Genomic DNA, 16,226 nt, shown 5'->3' on the forward strand with positions numbered 1-16,226 from the left:
GTAGTTATAAATGATTGTTTATGCTACATGTCAAGATTTTGGTTAGCTGCTAGAACATTAATGTAAGAAGGTGCTCATGGTGTGCTGAAACTATGTGCTAAAATTCTTTAAAAGGTCTGGGTTTAGCACTGCTTTCTTGGATTTAGGAAAATAGGTCCAGTGATATAGTATGCAATTTTCATAAAAGTTAAGTGGTAAAGCTGTATTTTGTGTCAAGTATTTTGTACCCTGCAGACAACCATTAAGACTCGCTGAGGTGGTGAATAATTTAATTTATGATTAATAACATTATTTAAGTATAACAAAGGAAGCACCATACTTCAGCAGATAAAATTTGCCTTTAATGCAGCATCAACAAAGAAGATACAGGCATAAGCAATTTTGAGGGGTTTGTTTAGTTTTTCTTTTTCTTTTTTTTGTAAGAAACCTTTGAAAGGTTAGATTTTATTAGAACTGATGACTTAACAAGGTTTTGTAGGAGACACACTTGCTATCGCTGCGATAACATTTTCTTAGAGAAACAGAGAAAATCAATTTTAGTGATGTTGCGATAAGCTGCTTAATTAATGTGGGTTTACAAGTCAATAAATTTAAATAATTTATAGCTCATCTAATGTAGGTACTATGCCTGTAAGGTATTTTGTGGGAAACATCTCCTCCAAATAGTATTGGAGGTCAGGTGGGATGTTTTACAGCTGTCCCAAAGTGAACTGCAGCTGTGTTCTGGGTGTTTGGGTTTTGACAGACAAATAGAAGAAAACTGAGCTTGTATTGTGGAAGGCTTTTGTCTGGTACCTTTATGCACCTAATTTAGCATTTCAGATCTTAAATGCTTCAGTCATGGTTTTAAAGGCTTTTATGGTCAGCAGATCATTCCTCAGGTAGAATTGCAGTGAGCATTGGAATAAGAGTAATGCTCACCATCTTAAGACTGTTGCTTACTGGTTTTTATGAGGTGAGATAACTGGAATAGGTTACAAGTTTATCTTATAATTTCTGTATACCCACTAAAAATTTTAAAATTCTCAAATGTTAAGTACATTTAAGCTAAGAATGAGTATCAACTTCAAAAATTGGGTTCAGATTACCAGATTGCTTTCTAACTGTAGGTCTCTTCATCCTTATCTCTATTTCAACCATAGAGTATTTTAAAACATTGCATCTTAATTCGTTATCCACTAGGTTAAAGGCTGAAATCTGCATTAGACAGAAAGCAGCTAAGTTGGAGGTAATGTCTTGTCTTTTCTCCACACACAGTCTAACAGAGCTTTGTAACTAGTGGGAAGATCCAGGACAGTTCTTTTTTAACTGTACCTGCACTGCTGGGTCGTGCTGTTCAGAGGATGTGCCCAAGGTAGTTATGTTGATACTGGCCAGTAATTAGTGCTCCAGGAGCAGATCCTGTAGCTCAGAGGAAAGCTGAGAATGCTGCATCTCCACTGTGAAGTGGTTCAGGGGTGTTATTTCAGAGCAGAGTGGTGTCCCCTGGACAGAAGGCTCACACTGTGCTCGTGCTCAGAGCTGTGTGGAACGGCCCTTGTTGCTTTGGACTCTTGAGGACTCAGCTCCATTAGGAGTTGGAGCACTTGTGGATCAGAGCTTCCAGTTCATTTTCCTTAAAAAGTAGTGTAATTTGCATGCCCTGGTACTGGTTTGCAAATCAAACCAGTTATTGAGGAATGTGTCTCAAAACTGTGGTATTGTTTCACCCTGAACTGTTAATGTAAATATATGATGTAAATGCAGCTGTAATACAGGTTTTGTTACCTGGAGAAATACTTTGCACAGCCTGAAGGAAGGGGTGTTTGCACACACTTTGCAACTACTCTGTATGAAGGTGTGTAAGTGTCACTTGTTTGTAGTGTTTCTTCTTTCTTGCTGTAGAATTTTCCTCTGAATTATTTTTAAAATCCTGAGATAAAATGGCATTGTAAAATAATAGGACACTCTAAATATAAAGTGCTGCAAAAAAACTTGAGCTAGTGGGATTTTAAAACAACAAATGACCAGAGCCTCGCTTTCCTCAGCTTCACTTGGCACCTAAATCTTGCATTTTCTATACAATTCTAACCATTCACTGACATCCCCCTTTCTGTATAATAAAGTTGTTCAAATTCTCGCATTTTCCAGTATTTTTGATGTCTGAATTTTTAGTTTTCTTACACTGTAACAATGGCTATTTGCCACATAGGGGAGTAAGAATACTTCTCATTCCTAATATTGAATAGAAGGCTTTTCTTTTTCAGCTACTGATGTACTAAGAGAATGAATTCTTGAAGTACTTACGATTTTTCTTTTTATTGTGGCATTTTATTGCATCACACTCACTAGGGTTTGCTTATTCATCTGCAGTTCTCAGCAGAGGTGAATTATTTCACTGGAGAATTGTTCTATCTAAAGGAACTTACTGTTGTGCTTAACAATCAGAAATATCACTGTTGTTTGTGGATAATTGTGATGTGTTTGTGCAAAAGCTTGTTTTATTTTTGTACTCCTTCATTAGTATAAATGACTCACAGGAAGGTATCTTCTGCACAAGAAATGAATATATATATATGTGTATATATATTTTTCTTTTTCCCTTCCCCACCACTTCTTGGATGAAGCTGGGAGTTTTGGTTACTAGAAGGTGAGGAAGATGGTGATCAATTTGTTTTATATGCTAAGGGCAGATTTGTGCTTGGAGGAGTTTCTTGGTGTGAATCTTGTGTGTGTGTACACATATATGTGATCCATCTGGGTTTCCAGTGTGGAACACTGCTCTTTGTGTGATAATGAGGCATTAGTCATCCCTTTATTTAAAACTTTTTTTTCCTTTGCATATCTGTGTTCAAACCTTCCCACAGAAAGCACAACACTGTGCCCATTTGCTCTGCAACCACATGTCGCCCTTCGAGCTGCTTGTTGAAAAATAGTAGCTAAAGGTCATGTGTGTATACACTGTTTCTTAAGGATTTGACTGGATTTTCATATGAAAACACTTCTCAGTATTTAACTAGTATTTATAGGGCTTTGTATGGCTGAGGTGTTTCTCTGGAATAGCTGAGGTAATTAGGAACAGTTATGGCACGACCAGATATGTCAGTCACAGCTCATGGGGGCTTCCGAGTGTTGGCTTTTGTGCTGGAACTTAGGCTTGAGTGTTCCCTCAAATAATACCTTTTTCCCCCCCTTTCTTCTAGAAATCTGAGAGAGAAGAACTTAAATAAATTTTTTGTGTATTTGAGAATGTCATATACTCTTTAGCTGGTCCACTAAATGGAAAAAAAAAAACTAACATCTCTGTTTGACTAAAGTAGCAAATATAGGTTGTAATTTGGTAAAGAGGTTGGCCTGTCATTCATTTCTATTTTGAGTGACAAATCAATGTAACAGGATAAAAATATTCTTATGACTACCTCAGTGAGCAGTAAGATTTCACCACTGAAGGATATCTCAACAACCAAATAGGAAATCTTCAACACCACTCTTTTATCACTTTGCAGGGTACAACCATGTATTGCTTTATTTCATTTGTTATAAAAGTAACTTGTTTGTTTTGGTTTTTTTTTTTCAGCAAACAAGAGCACGACTCTTCAGATGAAACAAAAAAATGCAGTAGAAATCCAACTACAAAAGTTGCGTCTGCTGAACAGAACGAAGAAGACTCATCACTGTCAAATACAGAAGATGTTCCTAGTTTTGAACTCCCTGGCAACAGCTCAAAGAAGTCTTTGCATGAGAAAAGAGCATGTTGTGGCTCAGATGATAATAACAAACAGTTAGATGAGAAACAAAAAGATATTCATGATGAAAGTGAGTTGAAAAGGTGCCAAAGTTCAGGTGATGTTCTCTTGGATGAGCAGACTAAAGTCCGGAGCTTGGATGAAACTGCGCTGTCAGCGATGAACGTGAGGGACTTAAAGCTGACCTTGGGTGAGGATGTGAGTTTTGAGCAATTCTTCAGGAAGAGAGATGAACCTGAGTCTGTCAGTTCTGACATTAGTGAACAAGGCAGTATTCATTTGGAGCCTTTGACTCCATCAGAAGTACTGGAGCATGAAGCTACTGAGATCCTTCAGAAAGGTAACGTCACACCTTCATCGAAGAAAGCCGGACAGCTCACGGAACAGACAGAGGAGATTTCCAAGGAAAGCAATCCCAACAGAATGGAGACAACTGTAAACCAGACAGAGGAAAATGAAGCAAGCTGAAATTGTGTCAATTTGATTGTTATGAACAGTGGTAGGAACACCATGGACCATTCCTGATGAGTGTGCTTATGGATGCTAAATATTAAAAAAAGGGGGGTGGGGGGAGAGGGAGGAGAGAAAGAGACACCAAAGGGAAGTTCTGCATATGGAGATAGCATGTATGTGTATGTGTGATTAACTGAACTTACAGAAGGTAGCAAGTTCAAATATACCTTCCTGTCTCTTGGATGTGATATATTATTAGATTGATATTTGAAAAGAGGTATAAATTCTAATTTTTTTATAGTTAACTAGCCCAGGATAAGGTGATTTGTTCGCCCAGAAAGTATTTTTTTAAATTCTTCAGTGTGAATATCATTGAACAGTAGAATTGAGTATGAACTTACTTCTGATGCTGAAGTGGAGCACACTTGTCATCAGGGCTATTGGTCTGCTGATAATTTGGGTAAACATAAACCTTGGGACTTGGTGTCACATTCCTGTCTGTAAAAGCATGTAAACAGAATTATATGAATCTGTGCACCTCTGTACAGGTATAATCCTGCCAGGCTGTAAGCTTACTTAATAAACTTTCAGTGAAAGTGGAATTATTACAATAAAAATATATATTTGTGGGGTTTTCACTGTGCAGGCTGTGCAGAAATACCGAACATTAGTTGTATAAAGTAGAACATAATGTTGAAAGTACTGTAGCTGTTAGGCTTTTACCATTGGTTTTATGATTCTTAGCCATAGACACATAGGAATGGTCTGTAAGTCACACCAAAGTATGGTTTTAATGTAAAAATGGTATTAAGCAAAAATAAGGAAACCCCCAAACTGGAGACACCACTTGGTGTGTGCTCTGCCATTTTACAGCTGCTACTGGCTAACTTACAAGTAGGACACAAGGGCATATAAGGTCACATTGTACAGTTCAATTTCAGGACTTTTTGTAGTCTTAAGTTATGTACAGAAGGATGGCTGCTGGTTTTGGATTTGGGGATTTTTTTGTTTTGATTTTTCCCTTTGGTTTTGGATATTTTTTTTTGTCTTCTAGTTAGCAGCAGATATAGGAATGCATATGAGTAACGGTAGCTTGCTCTTAGGAATTCATTGCTCCATTGGAAACATTCAGAATGTGCTTTTGACTTACAGTTTTGTTTCTATGGATGCTTAAATGTTTTGAACAGCTGTTAAAGCACTGCTGTAAATTATTACTTTTTAAGTAAATATTTGCAACAAAAATTTGTCTTTGTGCATAATTTATACTCAGCTTGAAACTTTGGCCAGAGTCTTCTCCTGTTTTTAAAAAAAAGATTAAGTGACAGTTCCAAAAAATATGTAACTTCAATATTGTGAATTTGAGACATGTTTGGTGGGGGGTTTTTGTTGGTTTTTGTTTTGTTTATATAGAATTAAATGAGCAAGTGCCTTTGCATAAACATATTTTTGTACCTGTGTATTGTGGTATGATGTGTTAACCTTTCCTGACTACACAGATATTTTCTGGCCCCTCTGCCTGCAGCTGAAGTCTACTCTGTCCTCCTGAGTTAACTGGGCTCCACTGCTAAATTAACATTTAGAGACCATCCATTGTTGGAGCCTCTAAATAAGATCAGTCTCAACCTCTCAAAGTTGCTTCAAACTCTGAAGAATCCTATGATTTAAATTTTGAATTGCATCTTAATTTTCATCTATGCAGGTATAGAAGACTTCTAAAAGGAAAAGTGGAACAGTTTCCATAGTCACAGCTCTTCGAGATCTGCCTCCTCAGGAACTTCAAATATCAAGATATGTGAAAGGGCTGAGAGCAATAAGTTGCATTATTCTTTTGTTCTTTAAAGATCTTGGTGAAATCATTATGTGGTAGTTAGATGAACCAGTCTGATGTCTTCATGCTTTTACACATGGAACATAGTCATTGTGGTGCTTTATTTTATACAGTTTAAAGCACTGGATCAGCTACAGACCTGGATGTGTTTGTTACCAGGCGAGTTCCTGAATGCATCTGTGCTTAAACCCAGGGAAATCTCTACAGTGTTTTGAATCTGATTGATGATCTTCCATGCAAATCATGTATTTTGAATAATGCTCTCATATGTGTTTTGGAAAAGATTGAGTTCAACTGGAACCAGTTGTACAATACTTGCTTGTAAATTCATCACATTTGTCTTTTATTATGCAATTACATTTTTAAAACATTTACCATTTTCATAGTTCGAATTGGGAAGGATTTGGAAAATAAACCTCAGGTCTAAAAATCTGCATATTTGGGGGAAGTATATCGATATCATCTCAGTTACTCAATATGTAAATCATGATTTGTTTCAAACCTTGTTGAGAATGCTTGTGCAAAAGGTAATGGTAGGTACAAACCACTCCAATGTCTACTGGTCCTTGTGAAGGAAGAGGTGAAAGAAAACTAGGTGGTTCTAGCAAGTGCATCAGCTTTAAGAAAGCAAGGAAGGTATATCATGAGAACATTGGCATGGTATTATCATGAAGGAGAAAAACTAAAATTTCTTAACTATTTTTCCTATGTGAAGATTTGCTGACTAGACACTGTAGGAGACTGCATAAGTATAAAGATGAATTTCTCTCATGTTATTTGGGAGGTTTCCCAGAGGTAAGTTGAATTGATACTTTTGGCTGAAGCCACTCTGGAGGATCAAGTTACACCAAAAGCATTTGGAGTTAATTGAACATATTGCACATAATTCAGTTTGTTGTTTCTGAGTCATTTAAAAGTTGTTTTTCCATCCAGCCATCAGTAGTTCTTTGCTGTCTCTCTTTCTGTACTTAGACAGTTTACCTCCAGTTTTCATTCCCTTACCAAAGAACAGTCACTTAAGTTAATTCTTGGTGTCCATAGTAGAATCACCCTTTCCCCTCATCTCAGGAGTTTTATCATATTTGCTTGAATAATCATTGCAGATTGTTTATATAGTGCTTATTTTTAAGGAAGTCATGTGCCATGTGTACACTGTCTACATTATTGACATTTAATGGAAAACTGTCATTATTAGCTCTTGGTCAGTGAGTGTTCAACCACTTGGATCTTCCTCCAGTACAGCTTGGGAGAGAAACTTTGGCTGACTGGTGGTTCAGGTTTTCCTAAACAGAATGAATCTGTAAACCCAGAAAAAAAACCCAGTTGTAGCACATAGTGAATTCTATGTATGTTAAACAAGTTTTTATAACAAAACTATGTCCACTTTTCCTTTCCTGGGGCAGAGAGAGAGGAGCCCTGGGCAATATGTTAAATCTCATTTCCATGGTGCTTTACTGCTCGAAGGAATCAGAAACTGAAGGTCAGGGTAAAGAATGTTGACTAACACATTCTGCAAAACCTTAAATAAGAAATCTTAAGGCTTTTCTGCAGGCATTAAGCATTGTTATTTATATGCTGGCATGTAGAAAGCAGGGGTTTTTTTATGGGTTAGGATATACTAGTACTCCACCAAAGATTATGGCCATAGGCTGTCACAGCAATTTTGTTACAGACTGCTTAGAAATTTTTGTGTAGGGGGAGTTTTATACCTGGTTGTTCTCTTTGTTTTCATTAGCGTTGATTTTTGAGGCTTCTGAACTGATTTTGTCCAGTTGCATCCTGTATTTTTTTGATGTGTGCTTAATATGCTCCTAATAAAAAAAAATTGGTAAGTATGTTTTATGATTACTTTGAATGATTTTTGCTTTTAATAGAACAGTTTTTAATAGCTCCACTTATAATGTAGTTTAAAAGGACAGTTCATAGTTCTTCAGTGAAACCTTGCATGTTGTCTCCTTTGAACATTACATTTTTATGCATAAGTTTGACTCTAATTTTTCCCCATTTTTTCCAGTGCTGAAAGGGAAAGTATGTTGACTGGTATTTCATATTATTTTACAGACACTATGCAAAAGTTGTTTGCTGTGTTCCTTTGAGTTTTGGATCATTGTTCTAGCTCTAAGACAACTAATTAAAGTTTTGTGTTCAGTCATTTCATTGACCCAAATTAACTTTGTGAAGTTGATGTTTCCTTTTTGCACCTGAGCTTGAAAAAAAAAAAAGTGGAAAATGTTTAGCTGTGAAATGCTTAATTTGAGGGGGATGAACGTATTTGTTGTGCCTGCAAGGTGCTATAAAGCTGATGTGTTTATTGATGTAAAAATGTGCTGGGTTTGTTGAGGTTTTCTTTACTGTTCAAACAATTATGTCAGAGTGGCTGAGGTTCTTCTGACAACCACAAGGATAACTCTGATTTTATGTGTATATCTGCATTTAAGCTTGGGCAAATTTATCCTAAGAAAATTAAATGCTCAAATGACATGTGTGGGCTGTAATCAGACAATGCCAAATAAGATGAAGTCCATTTTCCACAATGGTAACTTGTCAGCAACCAATTCTCCATTTTTAAGCGATTTTTAAGCAACATTTGTAAATTGCTTATGAATCTAATGTAAATAAACTGCATTTCATGTTTTGGTTCACTAAATTCTCAGTGTTAGGCATTTAATTCCAAAGAGCTGTTTTCTCCAAAAATCTTGGGGTATGGGGTAGCATATAATGGTTTCTTTATGAAGAAAGTTGTCTCATACTGACCGTGTGGTAGCCTCAAAAATGTAACTTTCATATGTTTTGCTCATAAATAGTGTAATTAATAATTAATCCTTTTGACTAAAGGAAAGTCACCTGTGGGTTTGTCCCTTACAGCTTCTTGTGGCTGTTTCATTCTGATCCTCTCATGATATTGTAGCAACAAATCAAAATCCTTTTTTATTTCTCTTTTAATGGTGTAGAAGTGGAACCTGAATACTTAGTAGTTTTTAAATTGTGTATATTTGAATTACTTGGGTGTTTGCTGCCCGAAATGAGGATTGAATTTTGCGTACTGGTTTCTCAGGTTTTCAGATGAGATTTGTATCCTTCCACTTAATCTTCTTGGAAAGACTTCACTACTTCTTGGAGCAAGTTGATGGCACATGGTACCATTTCCCAGTGAATTTAGTGAAATCCAGTGCATTTGTTAGATATCATTTAAGTGGCTTCTTTGCCCTGTCACAATCTGTTTTATCTTGGAATATCTCTGACTCTTGATGGCTGGTGTATAATCAGCTTTTAAGCTGTTGGCTAATGAAGAAAAACCAAAAGACACTTGTAGAGAGGAGAAGCAAAAGTAATTCCAAATTTTAGTCATGAATAGCAATGTGCAACATTCCGGGCGGGTTGGTAATCCTGCTCTATCTGATACAGTGAGGCTTTTTGACTGATTCCTAAAATTGCAACTTAAGGAACCAGAACAGTCAGGCACAACTTTAATGAAAGTTAGCCAAGAGCTTTAGATATCCATATAGCTCAGAATTCCCAGAAGGAGCCCAAGGCAGCATGCTTATGCTAGGGAAGCATATTTTCTATTTGTGTGACTTTCCACTCTGTTTTCTTCCCCAGATAACAGATACTGGATGCCCTCCTGAGACCATAGAAAGGCCACTTATCATAGAGGAGACAGGAGTGCTTGTGATCTTTCTTGATGGAACCAGAAAGAATCTCTTAACACGTGGCATGTAAGTTGGCTTTATGTTAGGATAGTAAGATGTGCCTTAGTGTTGAGCACTGGCATTTTATTAATCTTTGCTAAACAGTGAAGTTCTGTCAGTTCTTCTGAAGGGTCCCTTAGCAATACAGTTCCAAATAAACATCCTTTAAACTGTAGCTTGTCACTTCAGTGACCTCTCTCTGAGATCACAGGCCAGTAGGTACCACAGCAGGACATCAAGGCAGGCTGTGGCACCTTCTGCTTTAAGGCTGATAATGGCTTGGCCTTTCTTGAGGATAAACTGTGAAGTTTCTTCAAATTAGTTATAAAAGAAACTTGAATGCACAGGACTTCTATTTTTTATAGACCTGCTTGTTACTGAATATTGATTTGATTTAAGCTACTAAGGCAAACTTCTTAAAGCAGAACATAGTTTTTAATATGGTAAAATTTATTTTTATTAGATAAAAGAAATCTGTTGTCTTCTGGGTTCCTTGGAAGGGAGTCTTGATGGGAAAGGAAATGAAAGCACAAGCTGCCTTTAAAATACAGTAAACATACTGAAGTTTTCCTAGCAAAAGTGGTGGAAGTTACTTGTGGGTGGGAATGTATAATAATCTGCTCTGTCCAGAACTCTTCTCAGTTTTATTCAGTGGAGTGAAAGATAACTGCAAAGGGAAGGGAGGAAGCTTTGTTTCCCTTAGCATATTGAAAATACTAGCAAGGATGTAGTGACAGTATCAAGGTTTTAACCAGAAGAAAAAAGATGCTTGAAAGATGAGTCTGGAAGCTAAATTTCAAACCTTTAATGGATATTAAAAATAATATTAGAAATAATGACCTGAATAAAAGTACAGTATAAAAGTAAAACATATGAAGTTAGAATCTTGGAATCATTCTTCAAGTTCATCCTTGGCTTTTCATTGTGATTTCTTTGCCTGTCCTGCAGGGTTTTAAAACTCTCCTAGTCTCTGCACTAGATAGTCTTGTGCTCTTCACGTATTTAATTTGCCTTTTCTCTCAAATTGGGAAATTAATGGAACACAACAGAGCTCAAAGTAATTTTTGCAGATACATGCTGAGCTACATCCCGGAGCTCTCAGGCTGAGAAAACCCCAGTGGCAGCAGCAGAGAACAGCATGGCCAGTTCAGGCCCTTCAGTTGCTGCTGAATGGGAAACCACAGCCTCAGAAATACAACTTTTGGAATAGTCTATAGGGAATTGTAAACAAATTCCTACTTTGCCGGGGGTGGAAAACATTTCCATAAGAGGAGTAAACACAGTGAGCTTTCTGTGTACCAAACAGCTGCAAGTAATGTAGCAATTGGATCAGTTCCTTTGGAAATTCCACTTACTATGGCTGGATCTCCAGAGATCTTACTAGTTGTATATATTTCAATTAACTCCTGCCACTGAAGGGAAAAGCCTTTTTTTTAGTGTGACCTGTACATCCTTCAGTGTAAAGGCTTAAATGTTAAAATACAGCTTTTATAAATCACGTGCATGTGATGTATGTTTTTAAATGTGTGCAAATTGAATGTATTTGGTTCATCCAAGCAGGCACATCACAATGAAATTAGTATAAATTCTAAAAATTCAAATGTTATTGCGTAGGATTTTAGAAAGTAGAAAACTAGTCTGCTACCCAGGAAGATGTTCATTGCTCACTTAAATTTTTAATTATTTATATATGAACCCTTATTACTCAGTAAATTTGGGAAGGAATGGAAGGAGTAAAATGAATCCCAGTACTTTGAGTAATTAGGAAGAATTCAGCCTGAAAGGAAAACTCTAAAAAACCTGAACTTTATAGGTAAGTGGTGAGAGGGTAGGAAGTAAGGTGAAGCCTTAACTACACTGGACTGTTCCTGATTCCTGTTACTTTTCCTTGTAGCCACACACACAGTTGTTTGTGCAACTACAATGAAAACATAACTTGGTTCTGTTTTCTGTGATGTGCATCGACAGAGGAATGAAGAACAAAGGGGCTTGGTTTTTTCATGTTAAACATGGGTAGAGTTCAGTATCAATCCTTAAGCTATTTTGAGCATAAAGTTGTCTAAACAGATTGTTCTGAAGTTGCCACTACACTTGAATTAGAGCATCTTGCTAATCCAAGCACGCTTCTGACTAGGTGAGCTACTCAGTGGAGGGAAATGGGATTTCATCTACACTCTCCATAAAAGCAGGTGAGATGTGCACTCAGGAAGTAGGGCTCCCTGAGGGCTCTGGGAAACTCTTTCCTGTCCAGGACAGCTGTGCCTCTCAAAACTGTTGCTGCACTTGTGCACTTCCACCAGGATAAAGCTGGCCCCTCTAGCACAGTTGATTCATAGGCACCATTATATACAGGAAAGTTTATTCATTGCTGAAATTAAATTAAAAAAAAAAAAGAACTCTGCGTGAAACTGGACCTCTTTTCCTTACTCTAGACTAGCACAGAGTGATTTAACTACACTAGGAAACTGCTATTTAGTAGTGGTATCTGGGAAGCTTTTAACATATTATTGCCTCTTAATTGCCATGTGTATTTTGGCAATAATAAAAATATATCTGTTGTCTTCTCACATAGTTTGTGGATTATATTAATGTATTCTTTATTTAATGTGCTTACAGAGTCCTTACAAATATGTTGGTTCTTTCCATCAAGATAAAATGTATTGTTTGATAGAGCTTATAATCCACTTGCACTTTTATGAGAATTTCTTGGTCACATCTTTTATGCAGGGTAACATAAATATAACATACAGGGAACAGGGAGAGGGAACCAGGAAAAATGTTTTAAAGGTCAGTCTCTTGCTTATCTTTAATTAGAGTGGGTAAAATATATCCACCCTGAACTGATTCCCTGCAATAACAGGAAGAAATACTCTTCCTTATAGGTGATGCTAAAGCTGTTAGGAATTCTGAACAGACTCTCCAGAGAAAATACAAAGCAGCAAACAAAGTGTGTCATTGAATTGTCAAGATGCCTCATTGCAATAAAAGATCAATAAGAAGCAGCAGCAAATGGGAACTTAGCTGTGAGTGGAATATAGAACATGTACAGGCAAAATGCTTCTACTTTGAGCCCTTTAGTTAATGAGAGTTTGGTTAATGAGAGCAGACATCTCTATCAAGGAACATGAGATTCTGTGCAGCATCTGACCACACTGTTATCAGTCACTTCACAGCACAAAGATTTGACCTGAGTGTAAAGTGATATTCTTGAGTACAGTGTACACCAATTAGGCAAAGATCAATCATTGATGAAGTTCACTTGGTCCAAACTCGAGCAATAGTTCCTGTCCCTCAAGAAAAATGTGTATCATGCATATCATTGTCATATCTGGGCTTGGGGGAGGTGAAAAGCACTTCCTGCACCTCACCTGTATTATCCATTTGGGCCTCTTGTCTTTCATATCTCTGCTGGAAAGAACATGCAGAGAGCAGGAAACCTTTATGCTTGCTGGAAGTCGAGGGAAAACCAACAGATACGTGGGTATAAAAATTTAAAAATTGTCTTCTGGGCAGCGGCAGAACACTGTGATTGTAGAGGTCATGTCCCAGAGCCATTGATCAGGCTCCTCCACACAGTGCCCAGTGGAAGCTCTAGAGGAAGTTACTGAAGCTGAAAACAGCTAAAAAAAAAAGCAGATTCATCTGTTTAGGTTTCACAGGAGTGTCCTTTAAAATTCCAGTGGGTTCTGCATCAGATGCTTATATTTTCGTTATTCCCATCATCAGCAAGTTTTGTGTTGCAAATTGTGCATGACTGGAGAAGTTAAAAGGTAAAGGTTGATCAAAGGAAGTTCGCAGAAGGATCCTTTTGTTCCACACCAGTTGTGTGAATAAACTGAATTGACCAGGAACGTGTACATATCTAAGGAAAGGTACTCCAGGCAGGTGCTGAGCTGGAACAAAGACTTTAAAAGCCCTTCTAGTGATGGGGAAGGGCTCTGCCTGCACCTGCTGTTCAGGTGAAGCACACAAGCCATTACTCTGTGTGTAGATGGATGGCTGCAGTAGTTGCCAATGAAACCAGAGCTCGTTAGTATTTTCAGCCCTTTTATGGACTGTTCCAGTATGTGCTGGGGTAAATGAATTGCAGGGTTAACCAGCTACAGTTGTGAAATGGAGACAGGCTTAACTAGATGTGATATGAGAGATTAGAACTGGAGTCCCTCCAGGCAATCCTGACAATGATTCCTCCTATTACTGCAGAAGTTGTCTGAGTTTTTTTGTTGTTCAGGGTTTTTTTAACAATACAGTATCATTTTCAAATTATGGGTGAAAATCTGGATAAAACTCTCTGAGCTTCAACTACCTCAGTAATGAGCTAAAACAGCTTGGTATGCAGTGGCTGTACTGGTGATTGAGTCTGTAACCACTACAAGAAGATATTAGCAAAACTGAAAATATGAGTAATTGGACCACCTTCAGACTTTAAAAAGCTCTTTGCCAAAGGGCAGAGACAACGACTTGTAAAATAGTCTGGTCTTCCTAAAACTGATTTCAAGAATCTTCTTGTGAATGGAACATGATAGGTTTATTAAATATGCTGTAGAATGTTGCATGAGGAAGTTGGTTTTATGTGCTACAGTTTTTCTCCCTAATTTCAGCTGTATGTATGCAACTGCAGCCTCAAAACATCTGGGTACAGCCATCTTTTTTTTCTTTTCTGCACCTGCAAGTGTAAGTACACACATAAACAAAAAAGAAATTAAATCTTTCACAAAGCCAAAGAGAAAGAAAAAACCCAACCAGCCATGAAGCTCAGGGGAGCAGTATGACAAGTGCTGAGCTGTAAACAAGCTTGAGAGGGATTTAATTCTTATGACAAGTGCCAGTGGTAGCATCTCACATGGACTCAGCATATGCACACATTTCAGAAGAGGAATCACAGAGGACTTAATGCAAATATAAAAAAGCACAGTGCACATCAGCCTATACTGTTCCAAAAATAACCTCAAAAATCAGGATGAGCTAGGGTTGTAATTATCTTGATTTTTTTTGGATTTCTGCCTCTTGTAGGAGGGCTTCTGTTTTATACTCACACTATAATTAGACTTTATGACATAGAAACTACAAACTCTTTAGGGTAGGGATTGTGTCATAAATTTGTAGGACAAGTACAACAGGACCTCATTGGGTGGTGTTTTCAGGGTGATAGTACAATATAGCTGCTGAGTAATAGCTGCTGTACTAAGTTTTAAAGAAGCTTATTTTAGGTCATAAGCTTTTTGTTGTTGTTTGTCAAGGAAAGAGAAATAAGATGTAATTTGGTATCCAAATCAAATTTTAAAAGCCTCTAATGTGCACTTATTCCCTGATTGCAGCCAGGTCCTTTCTCTTTCAAATATGCTTGTAACTGCCTCCTTTCTGCAGCAGAAATACACCCTGCAGCCCATCCCCTGCAGTCTGTGCTTATGGAGATTTCCCCGGGGCAGTTGATGAGGTAGTGCTGCAAGATGCAGCTTTTACCTCCCCTTCACACAGCTTTGGGATGAGTAGCACGTGCTCCCTGTGCTCCAGCCACTGTATAGGCTTGACTCATTTAAGAAATCAGGGTAGTGCTCTTATTCACTTTAGATTTTCAGCCCAATGCTTTCTTTTCTGCTTTCCTCGGTCTGCAGTAAATGAATTTAAAGTTTAAATTTACTAGCAAAAGGTTAATAATCCCTGGAGCTCTGCAGACTTAGCCAAATACTATTGTGTTGCATTGTGGTTAGCTAAAAAGCTGCTTTTAACCATAGCTTAGATTTCATTGCAAAAGGTGGCAGTCTCTACAAAAAGGACCTCTCTTGGACCCAGTCTTTCTTGCTCACTAGATGGCTGACATTTGGAAGGATGTGTTATTTCACAAAAGTTCTATGATATTTTAAAAATGCTGACTTTTAAATACCAGTTTACAACACTGATATTTCTGGATTCAAATGTGGGATTTTTTTTGTGTCTATGTTCAAATTACCTTTCATTTTTATGATGTAAATACTCAGTTTCTTAACCTGGTTCTGGATGTGTGTTTTGGAAGTTCCCTGTATTGCCTTGCTTTTGCAATTGTTGTGAATAACCTTCGAAATAACAATTAACAGGCTTGACTCTACCAGTGGAGCAGTTTATACCTTTGGCATGGAAAGCTAAAGCTGCTCCTTCCTTCTCCTACAAACACAGTGACATCTTCTGTTTTAAAATACTTTTTAAATTATTTTAACTTCTATAATTTTTCTTTTAAGGACAACTGAGCATAAGAGGAAGTCATTTTGTTCTGAAGTGAATATTCCAGTGGTTTGCAGAACCTGTAATTACTTACTGATCTAAAATTACCTGGATACATCAATGTATGGAAGAACAGAATATCAGAATCCTTTTTACCAGATGACTAGAAAGAAAATTCTTTGTTGCCAGAGCAGATGGAAACTCCCAATCTCAACTGTCCTTTATTTTCAGAAGTTTTGAGAATCTCATCTGGAGTTTCAAATGCTGAAGTAAGTTAACCAAGCATTAAAATCCAAGCATCTCTGAGTCTTGAAAGCCAAATCCTAATGTAGT

The 16,226-nt window shown here is 37.3% G+C and overlaps 1 protein-coding gene across 5 annotated transcripts in view; it reads left to right on the forward strand.

Annotated features, from left to right (window-relative positions):
• The window catches only part of ZNF280D (zinc finger protein 280D), a 39,276-nt gene extending 33,856 nt beyond the window's left edge, over positions 1-5,420 (forward strand). For 3 of the 5 annotated variants that reach the window (XM_027688347.1, XM_027688346.1, XM_027688345.1), the window contains exon 16: positions 3,557-4,193. In XM_027688347.1, the coding sequence (XP_027544148.1) occupies positions 3,557-4,193 (637 nt within the window). Of the gene's footprint in view, positions 1-3,556 lie in introns of all 5 variants that reach the window. The other 2 variants (XR_003534982.1, XM_027688344.1) reach the window with 2 other exon arrangements.
• Positions 5,421-16,226: the final 10,806 nt, after the last annotated feature.

Source organism: Neopelma chrysocephalum, unplaced genomic scaffold, assembly GCF_003984885.1.
Source record: "Neopelma chrysocephalum unplaced genomic scaffold, ASM398488v2 Primary Assembly neopelma1_75, whole genome shotgun sequence".
Lineage (NCBI taxonomy): Eukaryota > Metazoa > Chordata > Aves > Passeriformes > Pipridae > Neopelma > Neopelma chrysocephalum.